The sequence below is a fragment of the Myotis davidii genome, unplaced genomic scaffold (assembly GCF_000327345.1).
Source record: "Myotis davidii unplaced genomic scaffold, ASM32734v1 scaffold284, whole genome shotgun sequence".
In the NCBI taxonomy this organism is placed as follows: domain Eukaryota; kingdom Metazoa; phylum Chordata; class Mammalia; order Chiroptera; family Vespertilionidae; genus Myotis; species Myotis davidii.
Window position 1 is genome coordinate 56461 of NW_006295261.1, and position 16302 is coordinate 72762.

Below are 16302 nucleotides of genomic sequence, written 5' to 3' on the forward strand. Positions count from 1 at the left end.
GATGTTTCTCTCTCATCGATGTTTCTAACTCTCTATCTCTCTCCCTTCCTCTCTGTAAAAAATCAATAAAATATATTTTAAAAAATAAATAAATAAACAGGAAAGTGACAGAACTTTCCCACACACCCAACCCCTAACCTCCACTACTCTGGTGGCAATGGAAAGGCAAGGTTAGAGGTAGGTAATATTACATCCAGAGTAACCAGTAAGAAAACTATTGCAATAGTTCAGGGGTTTGGGGGATAAAGGAAGAGGGAACAAAAGAAGGAGAATAAAAATTTAGAGTTTATAGGATGTGGTCATTAATCACTAGGTAGATAAAGGAGACAAACAGAAACAACTTGGAAACTGAGTAAATCATTGTGAATACTACTTAGATATAGAATATTGGAGAAGGGGGTTTGGGGAAAGATGAGTCTAATCTGGGTATATTCTGTTGGAGGGACTCATGAGATCTTCAGTGAAGCTGTCTTACTGTCTTAACCTCAGGAGAGAATGGGATGGGCCAGAGTTGTGGCTTTGGGAGTCATTGGCATGTATTTGTAGTAAAAGAATTCCACTGCAATAGCTTGCTCAAGGCAACTGTGTAAAATGAGAACAGGAGAATGAGGATAGAGATGGAAACCTTTAAAAAAAATAGGTTTAGAATACAGGACAAGAAAAAGAAATCTGAGAAGTAATGGTCAGCAAGTACAAAAACCAGAAGGTAAAAGGGTCATAGAACCCAAGGAGGAATCAAATGTCAAGAAAGAAAGCTTAAGTCATTAGTGTTAAAAGAAGCATGTGGCTGATAAGATTTCCCTATCACATTAAAAAATTCTGAGCACCACCTGGTGGGAAGCAGAGAGTAATTATCAATGTCTATCTTCTTCCCTACAGAATCCTTACTTTGGATATTTTGGATATCAGGGATTTGGGGGTCGTCCTCCCTATTATTCAGAAGAAATGTTTGAACAAGATTTTGAAAAACCCAAAGAAAAAGACCCTCCTAAAACGGAAAGCCCAGCCACCGAGCCCTCGTCTAATTCAACAGTTCCTGAGACTAATTCTACCCAACCAAATGCACCCAATCCTGGAGGGCGTCCGGGTGGAAATGACACCAGCCCAACAGGAAACAGTGGCCATGGGCCCAACACTGGGGGCAACCCTACAGCTCAAAATGGGGTCAATCCACACCCTGCAGTTAATGTTTCAGGCCAGGGGGCACCAAGAAGTCAAATCCCATGGGGCTCGGGTCAGACAAATATTCGTGAAAATTACCCAAATTCCAACTTTCCAAGTTTTCCTGTGGGAAGACAATGGCGTCCCACTGGTACCACCATGGGACACAGACAGAATGGGCCTTTTTACCGAAATCCAGTCCAAAGGGGTCCTCGGTGGAACTCCTATGCTTGGGAAGGCAAGCAAGCTGTTCGTCCTGGATATCCAATTTATCGCAGACCGTATGCTTCTACTGCAAGAGGCAATTCTCCCAATCTTGCAGGAAATCCAGCAAATTTCAGAAGAAAACCTCAGGGGCCAAATAAACACCCTATGGGAACCAATGTTGCCCCTTTGGGTCCCAAACATGGTACTGTTGTTCGCAATGAAAAAATTCAAAATCCAAGAGAAAAGCCATTAGGTCAAAAAGAACGAGTAGTCATTCCTACAAGAGATCCAACTGGCCCCTGGAGAAACTCTCAAGATAATGGAGCTAATAAATCAAACTATAAACTGCCTCCTCCCGAGAGTAACAAGCAACTCCCAAATTTTAATTCTATTGATCAGCGTGAAAATTCTTATTACCCAAGAGGAGATTCCAGAAGAGCCCCAAATGCTGATGGACAAGCCCAGAGCCAGAATTTGCCCAAAGGGATTATTTTAGAGCCAAGAAGGATCCCATATGAATCAGAAACTAATCAACCAGAATTGAAGCACAGTACATATCAGCCTGCATACCCTGAGGACATCCCTTCCCAAGCAGGAGAACGTTTTCCTGCTGGAAGAAATACTTGGAACCACCAAGACATCTCTCCACCTTTTAAGGAAGACCCCGCCAGGCAGGAAGAACACTTACCTCATCCTTCCCATGGCTCTAGGGCAGATGGGTACTACCCTGACTATAACCCCTATGATCCCAGGGAAAACTCACCATACATTAGAAGCAATACATGGGATGAAAGAGATGATTCTCCCAATAATATGGGACTACCGGAAGATCCGCTATACCCCATGAATACTCCAGACCCAAAAGAGACAGTACCTTATAATGAAGAGGACCCAATTGATCCAACTGGAGACGAACCTTTTCCAGGACAAAGTAGATGGGGTGTGGAGGAGTCGCGCTTTAAAGAAGGCGCCCCAGGTAGGCACTACAAAGATGAACAGTATACCTCAAATCGACCAAAGGAGTACCTTCCCTATTCCTTAGATAATCCATCGAAACCCAGGGAGGATTTTCCTTATGGTGAATTTTACCCCTGGAACGCAGATGAGAATTTCCCATCATATAATACAATTCCCACTGTACCACCGCCTGTGGAGAACAGGGGCTATTATGCCAACAGGCCTGTTGGACAAGAAGAAAGCTCTCTGTTTCCTTCTTGGAACTCCTGGGACCATAGGATAGAAACCCAAGGGCAGAAAGAAAGAAGACCATACTTTAACAGAAATTTCTGGGATCGGCCAACCAATTTACACAAAGCCCCTGCTAGTCCACCACACCAGAAAGAGAGCCCACACTATTCCAGTAACTCCCCAGCTGGGCTTCAGAAAAGTCCAATATGGCGTGAAGGTGAGAATTTGAATTATGGAATGCAGAATACTAGGTTAAATTCACCAGACAATGAACACTTGGCTTTCCAGGACTTAATTCCTCCAAGTTATTCAGCAGGCCAAAAAGAAGCACATTTATTTCACCAACGCCAAAGAAGCCCTTGCTGTGCTGGTGGCTCTGTTGGACACAAGGACAATCCACTCGCTCTACAAGACTACACTCCATCCTTTGGTCTTGCACCAGGGGAGAACCAAGACACCAGTTCCCTGTATACAAAAGATAGCCACACTAAGCATGCAAGACAAACCATCTCCCCGACAAGCAGCCTACCTAGCCAAAGAAACAGCTCAGAGAAAAGACAGCCTGGAGAAAGTCAAAACCCAAGTCCTTTTAGAGATGATGTGTCCACTTTGAGGAGGAACGCACCGTGTTCTATAAAGAATCAACTGGGCCAAAGGGGAATTATGCCTTTTTCTGAAGCCAGTTCCCTTCAATCAAAGAATACACCTTGTCTCAAAAATGACCTTGGAGGAGATGGAAACAATGCTTTGGAACCAATATTTGAAGGCAACCAGCTTAATGAAAGGACTGTTGACCTTACTCCCGAGCAGCTTGTTATCAGCACACCAGATGAAGGCCCCAAGCCAGAAGAAATCCAAAGTGAAGTGCAAGGAAATGAGGGTGAAAGGCAGCAACAAAGACCATCGAGCATTCTACAGTTACCATGCTTTGGCTCCAAATTAGCAAAGTATCACTCCTCCAGTCCTGGAACTCCATCTAGTATTGGAAGGCAAAGCCCATTCAATGGAGATTCAATAATGCCTACTGAAATTCCTGACTCATTGGCTGGGTTAGCTACTGGGACCCAGTTTCAGAGTATAATTGTAGACCCATATAATGTAGATGAACACATTCCATTTGATTCCCTTCAAATAGGGACCAATCCACAAGACTGCTTACTACTTCAGGCCTAGGAATTACTGTATATCAACTGAGCATTCTTTGAAGAAGAAAAATACCTGATATTTTACAGTGGTTCTCAAAGTTTTCCCCTGAAGACTTGATTAAATGTGTCCCGCTTGGTGATCCTTATGTTTTCCCCCATTCCAACAATAGGAGAGTGACCCAGGTGGTGCTGATGAGGTTGGGTTTCTTGGAGTCACTACAACCAGTGCTACCACTATTAGTGCATACCTTAAAAAACAAGCAAACAAAAAGGCAGGAAGATTATGACCCCACCACCTTGAAACTTGGAAGTCACTTGTCTGGGTTAGTTTCCCTTTGCTTGCTGATTCTTCTTTTTTCTCTCAAAGTCCCATACTTGCAAAATGCTCTGGTTTTGCAAAACAGAAAAGCAGATGAACTTTCCATTTTGTGTATGGAGTCAGTATAATCCTGATGATTGTACATTTTTTTCTTGTGTTGGTCTTTGTCCGTTTTTGTTTTTGTTTTTAACCTAGGTAATGTTCTCTTTTGGCACTTTTTTCTTCCACTACCTCTTTTTTTCTCTACCTTTATTATTTACTTTATTATCTTCCTTCTTTTAATTCGATCTAAACTATTCCATGTTTAGCTTTCTTTCTTTTCCATCTTTCTATCACTTCTTACATAGTAAGCTATCTTTAACCATCACTAGTCTTTACATCTACCTTTTTCATTTTTGTCTTCCTCTCTTCCCCCTTTGTTCTGTCTCCTAACATGTCACTTGTCAACCAATCCCTTCTGACTCCTTTCTTCCCTTTATCTTTCTCCCTACTGTCCGATTTTCCATCTTAAGACTGTATATCTCTCTCCCTTTATTATATCTACTCTCTAAACTCTATCTTACTTTTTTTCTTGGCCTAGCCTAAACATTTTTGTAGAATATATTTCAGAAATAGTAGACACTGGTACATACTTTCATTTTTTATATTCTTACGGTCTTACTAGGTAAACACAACTCAGTCAAAGGAACACATTCAAGGAGAAGTATGGGAGGAAACAGGCTTGTTACCCAGAACAAGCAGCAGGGGAATAAGGCTTAGGAAAGTAGATAGGGACAGACTGCCACTCTGTGACTGAGCACTTAGACAAAAAAGACAAGGACTTGTTATATCCCATCACCAACTCATCATCTGGGAAACACTGTCCTAAATCAAATAAAGGAAACACTCAACAGTTAGTTTTCTTTCATAGTACAGTATAAGTGGTTCTAGCAATGTGTGCTACTAGAAACATTAAGACTTTTGTTGTTGTTAATCCTCACATGAGGATATTTTTTCCATTGTTTGCAGAGAGTGGAAGGGAGGTGGGGAGAAAGAGAGGGGGAGAGGGAGAGAGGAGAGAGGAGAGAGAGAGAGAGAGAGAGAGAGAGAGAGAGAGAGAGAGAGAGAAACAGAGAGAAACAGAGAGAGACAGAGAAGAAAGATCAATGTGAGAGAGGCCCTTGCTGTGCTGGTGGCTCTGTTGGACTATTGATGATTGACACATCAATTCGTTGCTTCTCTCATGCACCCTGACTAGGGCCAGGGATCAAATCTGCAACCCAAATATGTGTCCTTGACCAGGATTCGAACCCATAACCTTTCAGTGTGTGGGCTGATGCTCTAACTGCTGAGAAGCATGGGCCAGGGCAACATAAATATTTTCATTCTTCATGTCCTAGTAGAAATATTTGCAGACACACTTTCTTCATACCTTGATTAAATAGTGTAAATTATTTTGTAAAGTGGACATTTTTATATCGCCTTGCTTAGAATACATCTAGGTATTTTGTTTTTATTAATGGCATTTGGCCCACTATCTATATATTCTTTCCTAGAGAAAAAGAATTCTCAGAATTACCTAGAAAGTTACCTTCTAACTCTAAGGAATTCTTAGGAGAAATTTCCTGGGAAAGATTTCTTTGTATTTTTTTCTTCTTCTTAGGTCATACTCCTTTTTTCTTTTCATTTTTTATTATTGAAAGTATTACATATGTTTCCTTTTTCCTCCATTGACCTCTCCCAGCCTGCTCCCCACCCCCTGCTACCCCCAGCACAGGCTCCTCACCCCACTGTCTGTGTCCATTGGTTATGCTTATATGCATGCATACAAGTCTTTTGGTTGATCTCATACTGCCCCTCTCTCACCCTCCCTTGCCCTCCTTCTGAGGTTTGACCATCAAGACAGATTTCATAAAACCTCTGAAATATGAGAAAATAGAGTGTTGAAAACTTCCTGAGGAAATGAATCTTGTCCTTTGAGTCTTCTAATGTTCCTGGCTCTGTGTCTTTTGCACATAGTAGATATCTGATAAATATTTATTGGTTGACTGTTTTTTAAAACAGCTTTTAAAGCTCCCATGAAAATACCACAGTGTGCTTTTCCTGCCCATTAAACCACTGAGGGTGCTGAATGAGCCACCACACTCTAGCTTAATGTACTCGGCAACATTTGCATTATAGAATCTCAGGGTAAGAAGGGATCTTAGAGGTAGACTGTCTAGGCCATTTATTAGTTCCTTAATAAATGCACCACCAGTTTTATATTTGAATCATTCATTGCAAAATCATTAACTTATTCTAAATAAACTGTCTCTTAAGAATTATCTTCATCAAAATAAAATTACATTTTATGTTTCACTACTTTTTTCAAATGACTTTTTAATCTAGATATGAATGCCTTTCATTGTAAAAATACTCTTCCATTTCACTATTTCATCAAAATGTATGGATCAAACACTTGTCTTGGCAGATATGCTGACAATCCTCATCTATGAGTCACTGGAACTTAATTATCATCTGAGACCTCTGTAATGCAAAATATAAACAATGAGGACAAAAACATCTATTAAATTTGAGACTACAGTGAGAAAACAAAAAGAGAAAATGTCCCTGTAGAAAATGACTCATTAGCACAGGTATCCTTCTGCAAACCTGGATACCAGGCCTGAGTTCCCTGCAGTAAAGGAATTATTCTGTGTGCCCTTGTTAAGTTATTGATTAAAGCTTTTAAAGTCAGCTCTAACGTTAAAGGTGCATGGAGTAGGATGGCAGGCTCCGAGGTGACCCCCTCTTGTGTCTAGCACTCCCAGCCCACTGCCATTTCTCCATTTCCATGGCAAGTTCCTACATCTTGTGGCTATCACTTGCTGATTTTTAAATGGCTGGATATATCCAGCCATATATTTAGATGATAACGTAAATAAACGAGAAAGAAAATAACACCCGAGGATGGCAAATAGGAGATAATCCAGCAAGGCTAATACAACTGACTTATAAGTGTTTCTGTCTCACAGCCTGAAATAGACTTCTTTAAAGGGTAGTTGGCCATTGATCCAATTGGCTGGGTAAAATCTTGAACTTTTCCACTTTAAGCAGAAAGTGAAGTAGGATAATGAATGTAGGGTCCAGCCACCTCGGAACACTTAGTCTAGCAGCCATCATCATGAAGATTCTTCCTCTGGCTTTTTGAATGCCCTGAACATATTTCACTTTAATCATTCACATCAGAGTCTTAACTTTATACACCTTCAAAGGAAATTCACAAGACATGACCTTTGAGTTACTTTTATTGCTTGCTTTGACATATCCCAGGCTGCTTCAGTCATGACCCGAAGGACCCTAAAGAAGATTCAGCTTGCCCTCAGGAAGCCAAACTTCATGTCTAAAAGCCAAAAAGGGAACTAAAATGTTGGATTCAAATCAACAACTGTGACCCTCCTTCACAAAACCTCAGAGGTTTCACTGTGACTCAGACCAACTGCCCCATTAAAACTCAGAAAACTGCACTTTGGGGAAATAGGTAATCACCACTTCACAACGGAATCAAAGCTTTTGGGTTGGCCCACCCGTTCTTCCTTGCCTCTCACCCTTAGCCCTTTAACAGCAGCCGCTAGACCTTTATCTCTCATTTTGAAATCATGGCCAATAAGATTTAGAAACAGGATTTAGCGGGTAACAAACAAAATTCCATTTGACAGAGCAGAATTCTTCAAATAAAGGAGAAGGCTGAGCTGTAATTGGGCACAGATATGATTGTGAAACAGATGACGCGGCTCTCAGAGCCCATCACTTCCCCAATCACGGTCCTCTGCACTCAGTGACCATTTCATCTGCCTAAGACCCAGCACCTTCTTTTCTGTGCTTCATCACAAAATGGACAGTCTTGGATTCAATTACCACTTCTCCATACACTCTCTGTACAACCTATGAATATTACTTCATCTCTTTGCATCTCAGTTTCATCATTTGTAAAATGAAGATAGTACTTATTTCATAGGGCAGTTGAGGATTAAACGAAACATGTTAAAAATGAATATGCATTGTACTTCATAAATCAACCACCAGGAGGAGATGGAAGCTTAGAATTCTAAAGCTGTAGTTCTCACAGGATTCCAAGCAGCTGCTGGAAATTTTTTGAAAAATGTACTTGCTCCTGCTGTATCCCGGAACTACTTAGTCATCATGGGGGTTGGGAGGGAGGAATCTGTTGCAATGAGTCCTGGGGTGAGTCTCATGCATGCTAAAAACTGAGAATCAGTGATCCTATATGATCACATTGTTTTCTGATTTGTTTCCTGGGTAAAGAGAAGAGCCAGAAGTCAATTAACACACAATGACAACTGCAATTTACAGAGGGTTACTGAGTGCTATAATAGCTGTAATGAGTGGTGTACAAAAATTATGGCATGAATCCTTATTTTTACAAGCTATGAGAAAGTCGTTTTTACTCGTTTTTAATCAGATTGAATGAACTTGCCTTAGTGATGTCATTTAGACACTAAGTATAGAATCTAGGCCATGAATTTACCCACTAAGCTACACAGCCACCCAAAGCCAAGACCTGGAAATATCATTAAAGATCATTCCTATCTATAGTCTTAAAGTGAATACTTGACTTGTGTCTACTGGTTTTCAAGGGCCTGGCGCAAAGGAACATTACTCTTATTACATCACTCAATTAACATTACATTAATTGTTAATTAATGTAATTTTCTCTGGCTGGTGCTGAGTGTGCTCACTTACTAGTAAGTAATAGCTAAGCACTATGCAGAAGAAAAACATTCTCACCACTAATACCCACTTATACCTGTCCTTTAAAAACAGCATCCATTTAATTCACATTTTAAAAGGACAGAAATAATTGACTTATAACAGATCAGTAAATTGGTCACATTAACCTCAAAATGTCACAGTAACTGTAAAAAATGTTATAGTGGGCAAAATGATTATCAGAGGGCTTCTATTGATATTTGTTGAGGCTATGGCAGTGATTGAGTTTTCATTGCCATTTAAGAGACCAGTGAACCAGACTATTAATTATGCACTGAGTTCATTTTCTCAATAACAACATAAAGGTAAGCCCAAGAGTCATTCTGAGGATAAAATTAGATGACATAGGTGAATCACATGGATGTGAATAATGTTCAGTATCAACATCATCATCATTAAATCAGATACCTCATAATTGGCTACTATATTCATTCAGGCCCCACAGAAGCAGAATCCAAGATGAAATTAAAGGTACAAGATATTTATTAGGAAAAACACCTGTGAAAGAAAATGGGGCAGGAGCCCAAGAAGGCTGGGCAAGCCATCAGACTCTGACTCAGGCCTGACCTGTGTGGAGGAAAGAAAGTGGTAAGGAAGATTGCATAAGTAATATATAATGAACGTATGGTGCTAAGAAATTTTCAGTGAAGCTGATGGGGAGTCCTCAAGTCAGTGACCCATCAGAGGAGTCCTGTGTCTCCCAGGCACTGGTCTGTATTAGAATCCTTACCCTCGCAGGCAGCCCATGTACCTCATACAAACACAGTGGTGGATACCAGAGCCATTGGTCAAATGCGCTCCCTGCAAACAATCGAGAGGCTCCTTTCAGAGCTGCCTCCTCGTTGCTTCCTTGGTGTTTCCTTGCTAATTGTTGACTAATACAAGCAAACATATGAGTAAAACTAACAGGAACGCTTTCATCTTTCTTCAGTAACTCTCATTTAAGAGCCACCAGCTACTTTGGATTTGTATTGAATGAGTTAATACTTAAACCATTGATTGATGCCTAGCTAATGGTGAGTAATAAACTGTTACTAATATGAGGATCTTTGAGTTTAACTGAACTTCTAAAAGAAGGAAGGCCCCAGGACTATAAGTCTGAGGTGCTCTTCTAGCTGGCATTTAATGAGGCAATGTGGTCACAAAACCTTTTCCTATTAGGTAGGCAAAAAAAACCAAGGCAAAGATGAGGAGACAGAGAGGAGCCTCTCCAGAAACTATCTCCCCGCAAAAGTTCTTATCACAAGAAACAGAATTGCTTGTAATTGTATGAGGTGAGAGATGTTAACTAAACTTAGGAACACTATGTTTGTCCTGAGGGACCTTGCCTTTTTATTTAATTTTAGTTTTAAGTCCCAAAGCTATCTCAGATAAGCACATGTATGAATTCAGTGAATAATGCATAACCACATCATACTTACAAACTATTCATAAGTAATCAATTATATTTAACTTACATACAACAAAGTTAACACAAACTTTTTCCCAATAAATTATTTCACACAGGTATATGCTTAAAAATCTATTTAATTGTTCAGACTGTGCTAGAGAATACATATTGTGGAATACATATTTCATTAGATTCAGTTACAACATTGATTACTTCCAATGGGAATTTCTTACATGACCCTGATTTTTTTTTAATTTTATCCAAAAAAATGTATCATCTGCTACCAAATCTGTGTTATGTCAAAACAAATTTTGTAATTCTGCATTTAATTATGTAACTTTCAGCTCACTGGTTTCATAAATATTACAGATTCAATTTTAATTATTTTTAAATATTTTTAAAACATGTTTTCTAATCACTTTTTTAATGAAGATCTATAATTGACGTGTTTGCATATCACTTTTCTCTACACATTTTACTTTTTGTCAAAGAGAATAGCATGGAGTGTGCAAAAGCTCTGGCTCTCCAAGGCAAAGCAAAAAAAAAAAAAAAGAAAAGAAAAGAAAGTACAAAAAACACCCACAAAATTTAATTCTGTATCCTGATTTTTAAACTTAAGTTTTGTTCTCTCTCATTGTCTATTTTTTTAAATGTTAGAAATTATATTATTAACATAGATCCCTTCAGGCAAGGGCAATAAGAGATTCAACACTTTAAATGTGAACATACAATACTTAAGAGTTGAGAAGTAATTACCTAATAAAAATAACAATGTTACTATTTTAATTACTTGGAGGATGGAGTTTTACATTATCAAAATATTGTGGCTTCAAATTCATTGGTAATAAATATATTAACTTTCTGGATCAAAATGGAGAGCCTTTCAAGATAAGCTGTGCAGTCAACAATGACTTAATTAGTCAGGATAGCAGGACTCCGGGGTCAAGGCAGTTTCCACCATTACGGTCTTACCACCATATGAAAATGGGACCTTATTTGTATAGCACTTATTTCTGTCATAGGTGTAGCAGGTTTCATTGTCTTCATCACAGATATTGCTCTGGGTGGCAGTAACCACTTGGTTTCCCAGTTCCACTTGTGTAGATTCACATTTTTTACACCTGAAAAACAAATAAAACAAATCTATGCATTAGACAATCCCCATCAAATGTTGTATCCAAAATAAATTCATTCTTTGCAGTGCTCTACAATGTATAATGGTTTATAGGATGTTTTTCAACCTTTAATATAAAAATTAACTGAAAGAAAGTAAGTAATATAAGTAGAAGTTGCTATATGGTGTAGACAAAACAATATTGTTTTCCCTTCACCATATAGCAACTTCTACTCTGTTAGATTAATTGTCAATTGTGTATTGGAATTAAGTTATTTATAGTGACAAAGAAGGAAGAATATTTTTAAAGAAATTGTTTGATACTGAATTCTGTAGTTTCCAAAAAAACACCTACATGTTAATATGCCTGAAATCCAATTACTGAGCTATTAAGACAAATCAGCCCTTCCTGTACTAATGGCAAGTATTTCTTTGTTAGAATAAACTTATAGCTAACTTTTATCTGTGATTACATTTTATGAATTTATGGTACCTAATAATTAACATGAGAATTAATGTATTCAAAAGTTAAAATTATATTAATAAATGTTTAGACCCCAACATATTTTCCAAAACATTCTTACTAACAAGTTAATTTTTTTAAAGTTATTAACTTGCATATATATATATATATACATATATATATATATATATATCAGTAGTAGCTGAAAGAAAATCTCTTACATGTCAGACAAATGGTACACAAATTTGGTTCTCATTGGCGAGGTGGGATCAGAGATATTCTCCCTGTTGTTAACAGGAACACTAAAAAAGAGAAAAACAAGTCAAAATGATGAAATTAACAGATATTGCTATTTTTTGGTAATAGGTATATTGCTAGGGCAGTACTTTTTCATGAGGGCATCTAGTGAATTTAGCATTCTACTAGTAAAAGAATCTATGGTGATGCTCATACTCAGATTTCACAGTAATTTGCTATAATTTAAGCATTTCCCATTCAAAATAAACCTCACAACAGCTCCTCTGTCAGTGATGTTTGCTTACTTGGCAAATCCATTTTTCCCTTTAACAATCAGCTCAAGTTTTACCCTCTCTATGGTCTCTATGATAACTTAGATACCATCTCCACCCCTCTATAAACTCCTTCCTCTGTAGTCTTATTAAGCTCATCTATCTTTATTATAACAAACACCATATCATAGTTGCTTGAGGCATAACTTCCCTAGACTACATAGTTCCTTGAGGCAAAAACAGTTATGTATTCCCAGTGCCTCACTACTTGTGTAGTATGTGGAATATGTTCAATATTTGTGGAATGAATGGACAGTTATTAGTACCCACAATTTTGAAATGCATAAATTATACATCAGAGAGGTTAGCAACCTATCCAAGATCACACAACTACTAAGTAGTAAAGCTGTAGCTGGAATCCAAATCTCTTGATTTGGTGATTTCCATGAAAAATTAGAAAAATCAGATAGTTCAGGTGATCTTATTACCTTGTACATTTTTTCATCTATGTCATTTTTCTCCTCATATGCACTCATCCCTACCAAAAGATACAAAGAAAAACTTGTGTTTCCTAACTCAGTGTTTAGCAATAATATTCATATAAATATCCAAGCAAAAACCTGGATACTATCCCTGAGTCTTCCCTTTCTATCATGACCTATATTTAATCCCATGTCACAGTTCAATTGATTCTCTTTGCATCTGTGAAATCCATCCACTTGGTTCAGGACACTGCCTCTTCTCTCCTAGCAATGCCTTCCTTCAGTCTTGACCCCTACAATGCATTGGCTACATTATTGCCAAAATGGCCTTTCTAAAATACGAGCCTAATTTCCTTCTCTGCTTAAAACCTACAGTGTCTCTCCAGAAATACCAGGGTATCTTTAATGACATGCCTGTCACTCTCCAGCCTCATCTCTCACCATGCCACCCTCTTTACACTACATGCCAGCTCTAAACAACAGCTGGCAATTCCACAAACTTACCAGGCTTTTCTCGTCTCCAAGTTTTAATAAAAATAAAAAAAGTTCTAACATTTACTAAGCGCTTACAGTGTACCTGGTACTATGCTAAATATATTACATGATGATCTCATATAATCCTTATAGCAACCCTTATTCCTTTTCCTTTAGAATGATCTTCCTCACTTATCAACCCTGACGTTCCCCACACATTCAAAAATTAATTCCCATTCAGCCAGCTAACAGCCATCATTCACTTCCACTACTTTCTCCAAATTCTTCCTGCCTCCACTGCCACTCTGCACCAGCCCACAAGGATTGGACTGGGTGCCCTCTAACATCCTATGCCTATTCCTGTCATCATAGCATCTACTGTATTGTAATTGGCTTTTTAACTGTTTACAGTTCCCTACTCAACTGTAAATTCTCCAACAGTCCCCAACTCCAACCCTCAGTGGCATTCAGTAGCGCTTAATAAATGTTTGTTGAATGAATGAATGGACTTACTTATTTTTTATTAGTTTGAAAGGCTCTAGTAATATCAGAAAAGGTTTTAAATATTGATAGAGATAAGGGAATAAACATGTATGAATGTCTACTTTGGGTCAAACAGTGTTCTAGACACTTTTACACATTATCACATTTAATTCTCACAACCCTATAAAGTATACGTGTATATCTACATACATATATTGTATCCCTTTTTTATAGTTTTGGAAACAGGCTCAAATTAGTTGAGTAATTTACCCAAAGTCATATCGCTAGGAAGTGATGGAGTTGGGAATAATGCCATAATGACATGGCAATAATAATAGAACTTTTAGAAATGAAATCAGAGAACCATTAATACACATCAGGCAAAGTGGATGAAGTAACTGAATTATCTGAATTCAGAAAAAAATATATCATAAAAAGAATGGTCATAGAAAAAAAAGATGAATTAGAGAATTATAGAGTGCCATTTAAAAATCTGAAGATTTAAACATAAGATGTTTAATGTCATGAATGCCATCCATCCCTTCCAGTCGCATGCTTCTCCAACTGTTCTCTCTCTAACAGGGAGCTCAGTGGTATAGAGTCTGAATGGTCCGAGAAAACCTGCCAGAAGAAATGATGTCTAACCTAAGACATGCAGGTTGAGAAGAAGTTAACCAGGCTAAGAGGAGTGGGAGAAAGGGTTCTTCAAGCAGAGGAACAACATGCAAAAATAGAAGAGGAAGAAAGCACTGTGAGTGGGGAAAAATAAGGGCACTACAATATTTCTGGATTTTCAAACATGAGGTGAAAAAAAGTGTCAATGGAAGAGCTTGAGCGTTATGCTCGTGTTGTAGGTTAGGCCATGGCATTTGTAATGTTGGGTAAACCAAGGTATTTTAAGAAGTATAGTAACAATCGGGGAAAAAGGAGACATATGTAAAATTTTAGACAAAAAATAAATAAGTAAGTATAGTAACATAAAGATAATTGGCATGTAGGTTAGGTGGATGAATAACAGCAAATACTTTTTTTAGTATTTTCTAATAGATCTCAATTTATCTTTATATTAGCCCCATGAGATATATACTATTTCCCCCTATTTAAAGATGAGCAAGTTGCCCTGACCAGTTAGACTCAATGGATAGAGCATTGGCCTGCAGGGTCCCAGGTTCGGTTCTTGGTCAGGGTACACGCCTGGGTTGTGGGCTCGATCCCCAGTTGGGGGTGTGCAGGAGGAAGCTGATCGATGACTCATTATTGATGTTTCTATCTCTCTCCCTCTCTCTTCCTATCTGAAATCAATAAAAATATATATTTTTTAAAAAGATAAGCAAGTTGAAGTTTATAGTTAAGTAACTTGCATACAAGAGCACAACCAGTGACCCAACCAGAACTTGAAACAAAATTTTAAAAACACTATACTTCTTCCATTGATTAGATGGAATTGAATGCTATGTTATTTCAGAAAGAGGTACCCAATTGTTAGGAAACTATTCAAGGCAGAAGTGTTCACAAGGAAGGCTTTACTGATTGGATCCAATAGGAATCTCATTTCTTAAATATTATTAGCATTTTGGCAATTAAATATTAAGACTCATAACTTATAACTTGGACTACATGTGAAATGAAATGAATATCTGGAGCCCAATGGACAAGTGAAAACTAAACCAAATTAGTCAATTTGATTAGTCTGCCTTACCTCTTATGCCGCCACTTGAGTACTATGTAAAATACTCTGTAGTTCAGATGTGGTACAAAATAAAGCTTTTAGTGTTATGTCGTTTCATTTTTAACTGATCAAGAGCAACTAAAAGTTCAGATTCAAACGGAAATAACTCCATACAAACAGGGCATGTTGATGACTAGATCTGAACCTTCAGTTATAATCAGCTGACCTAGCTGACTGGTTTTAGACTGTGTGGAAACCTTGTTCCTGCTCCCAGCTTGTGCATAATTGACTCAGGTCCATTAACTAGATTCAATCTCCTGTCAAGTGCTACATATCACAAAGAGGAGCAAGACATAGGTATTACCTTCAAACAATGACTGATATGACAGAGTATCTCTGCTTACAACATGAAAAAATGAAATATAAAATACCACATACATAATCCTGATATTCCTCTCCACAATGTCTTGAGTAGGATCATCGGGAGAAGGGATGACCCTAGAAGTAACCCGGGCACACGTGCATTTGTTGTCCGCAAGAACAGTCCTTTCATCTTCGTCTTGGGCTGGAAAAATACAATGTATTAAGAAGAAATGGACTTGGGGTGGGATGGGGTGGTAAGAGCTGGGAGGAGGGAGATAGAAGGGGGGAAAATGGGAGATATCTGTAATACTATCAACCATAAAATATATATATATTTTAAAAGAAGAAGAAACGGGGATGAAAATCTACTTATCAACTTTGTATTGAGTTAATCTTATTTCCTGCAGAAAAAATCAGTTTTATGGTTGATCAATTTCAGCTTTCTCCATTTGTTCTCCTTCCTAATCTAAAATAGCTGAGTAGAATCTCACAGCGCAGTGAAGGACATCCAAATGTACTCCAAAAGGATTTTCTTCTTCCCTTGGACCAGGATATGGGCACCTGAGCTGAAAGAATTCTGGTTTTA

At 38.2% G+C, this 16302-nt stretch overlaps 2 protein-coding genes across 2 annotated transcripts in view; one reads left to right on the forward strand and one right to left on the reverse strand.

Annotated features, from left to right (window-relative positions):
* Positions 1–3729, forward strand: part of ENAM (enamelin) — a 14719-nt gene extending 10990 nt beyond the window's left edge. Inside the window, exon 8 of the mRNA XM_006769900.1 lies at positions 880–3729. Within this exon, the coding sequence (XP_006769963.1) occupies positions 880–3729 (2850 nt within the window). The remainder of the gene's footprint in view (positions 1–879) is intronic.
* Positions 3730–10278: 6549 nt separating this feature from the next.
* JCHAIN (joining chain of multimeric IgA and IgM) overlaps positions 10279–16302 on the reverse strand; it is a 14566-nt gene continuing 8542 nt past the window's right edge. Inside the window, exons 2-4 of the mRNA XM_006769901.2 lie at positions 15792–15918; positions 11958–12038; positions 10279–11280 (exon numbers count right to left, since the gene is read on the reverse strand). Coding sequence (XP_006769964.1) covers positions 11076–11280; positions 11958–12038; positions 15792–15918 — 413 coding nt within the window. The 3' untranslated portion in view covers positions 10279–11075. The remainder of the gene's footprint in view (positions 11281–11957; positions 12039–15791; positions 15919–16302) is intronic.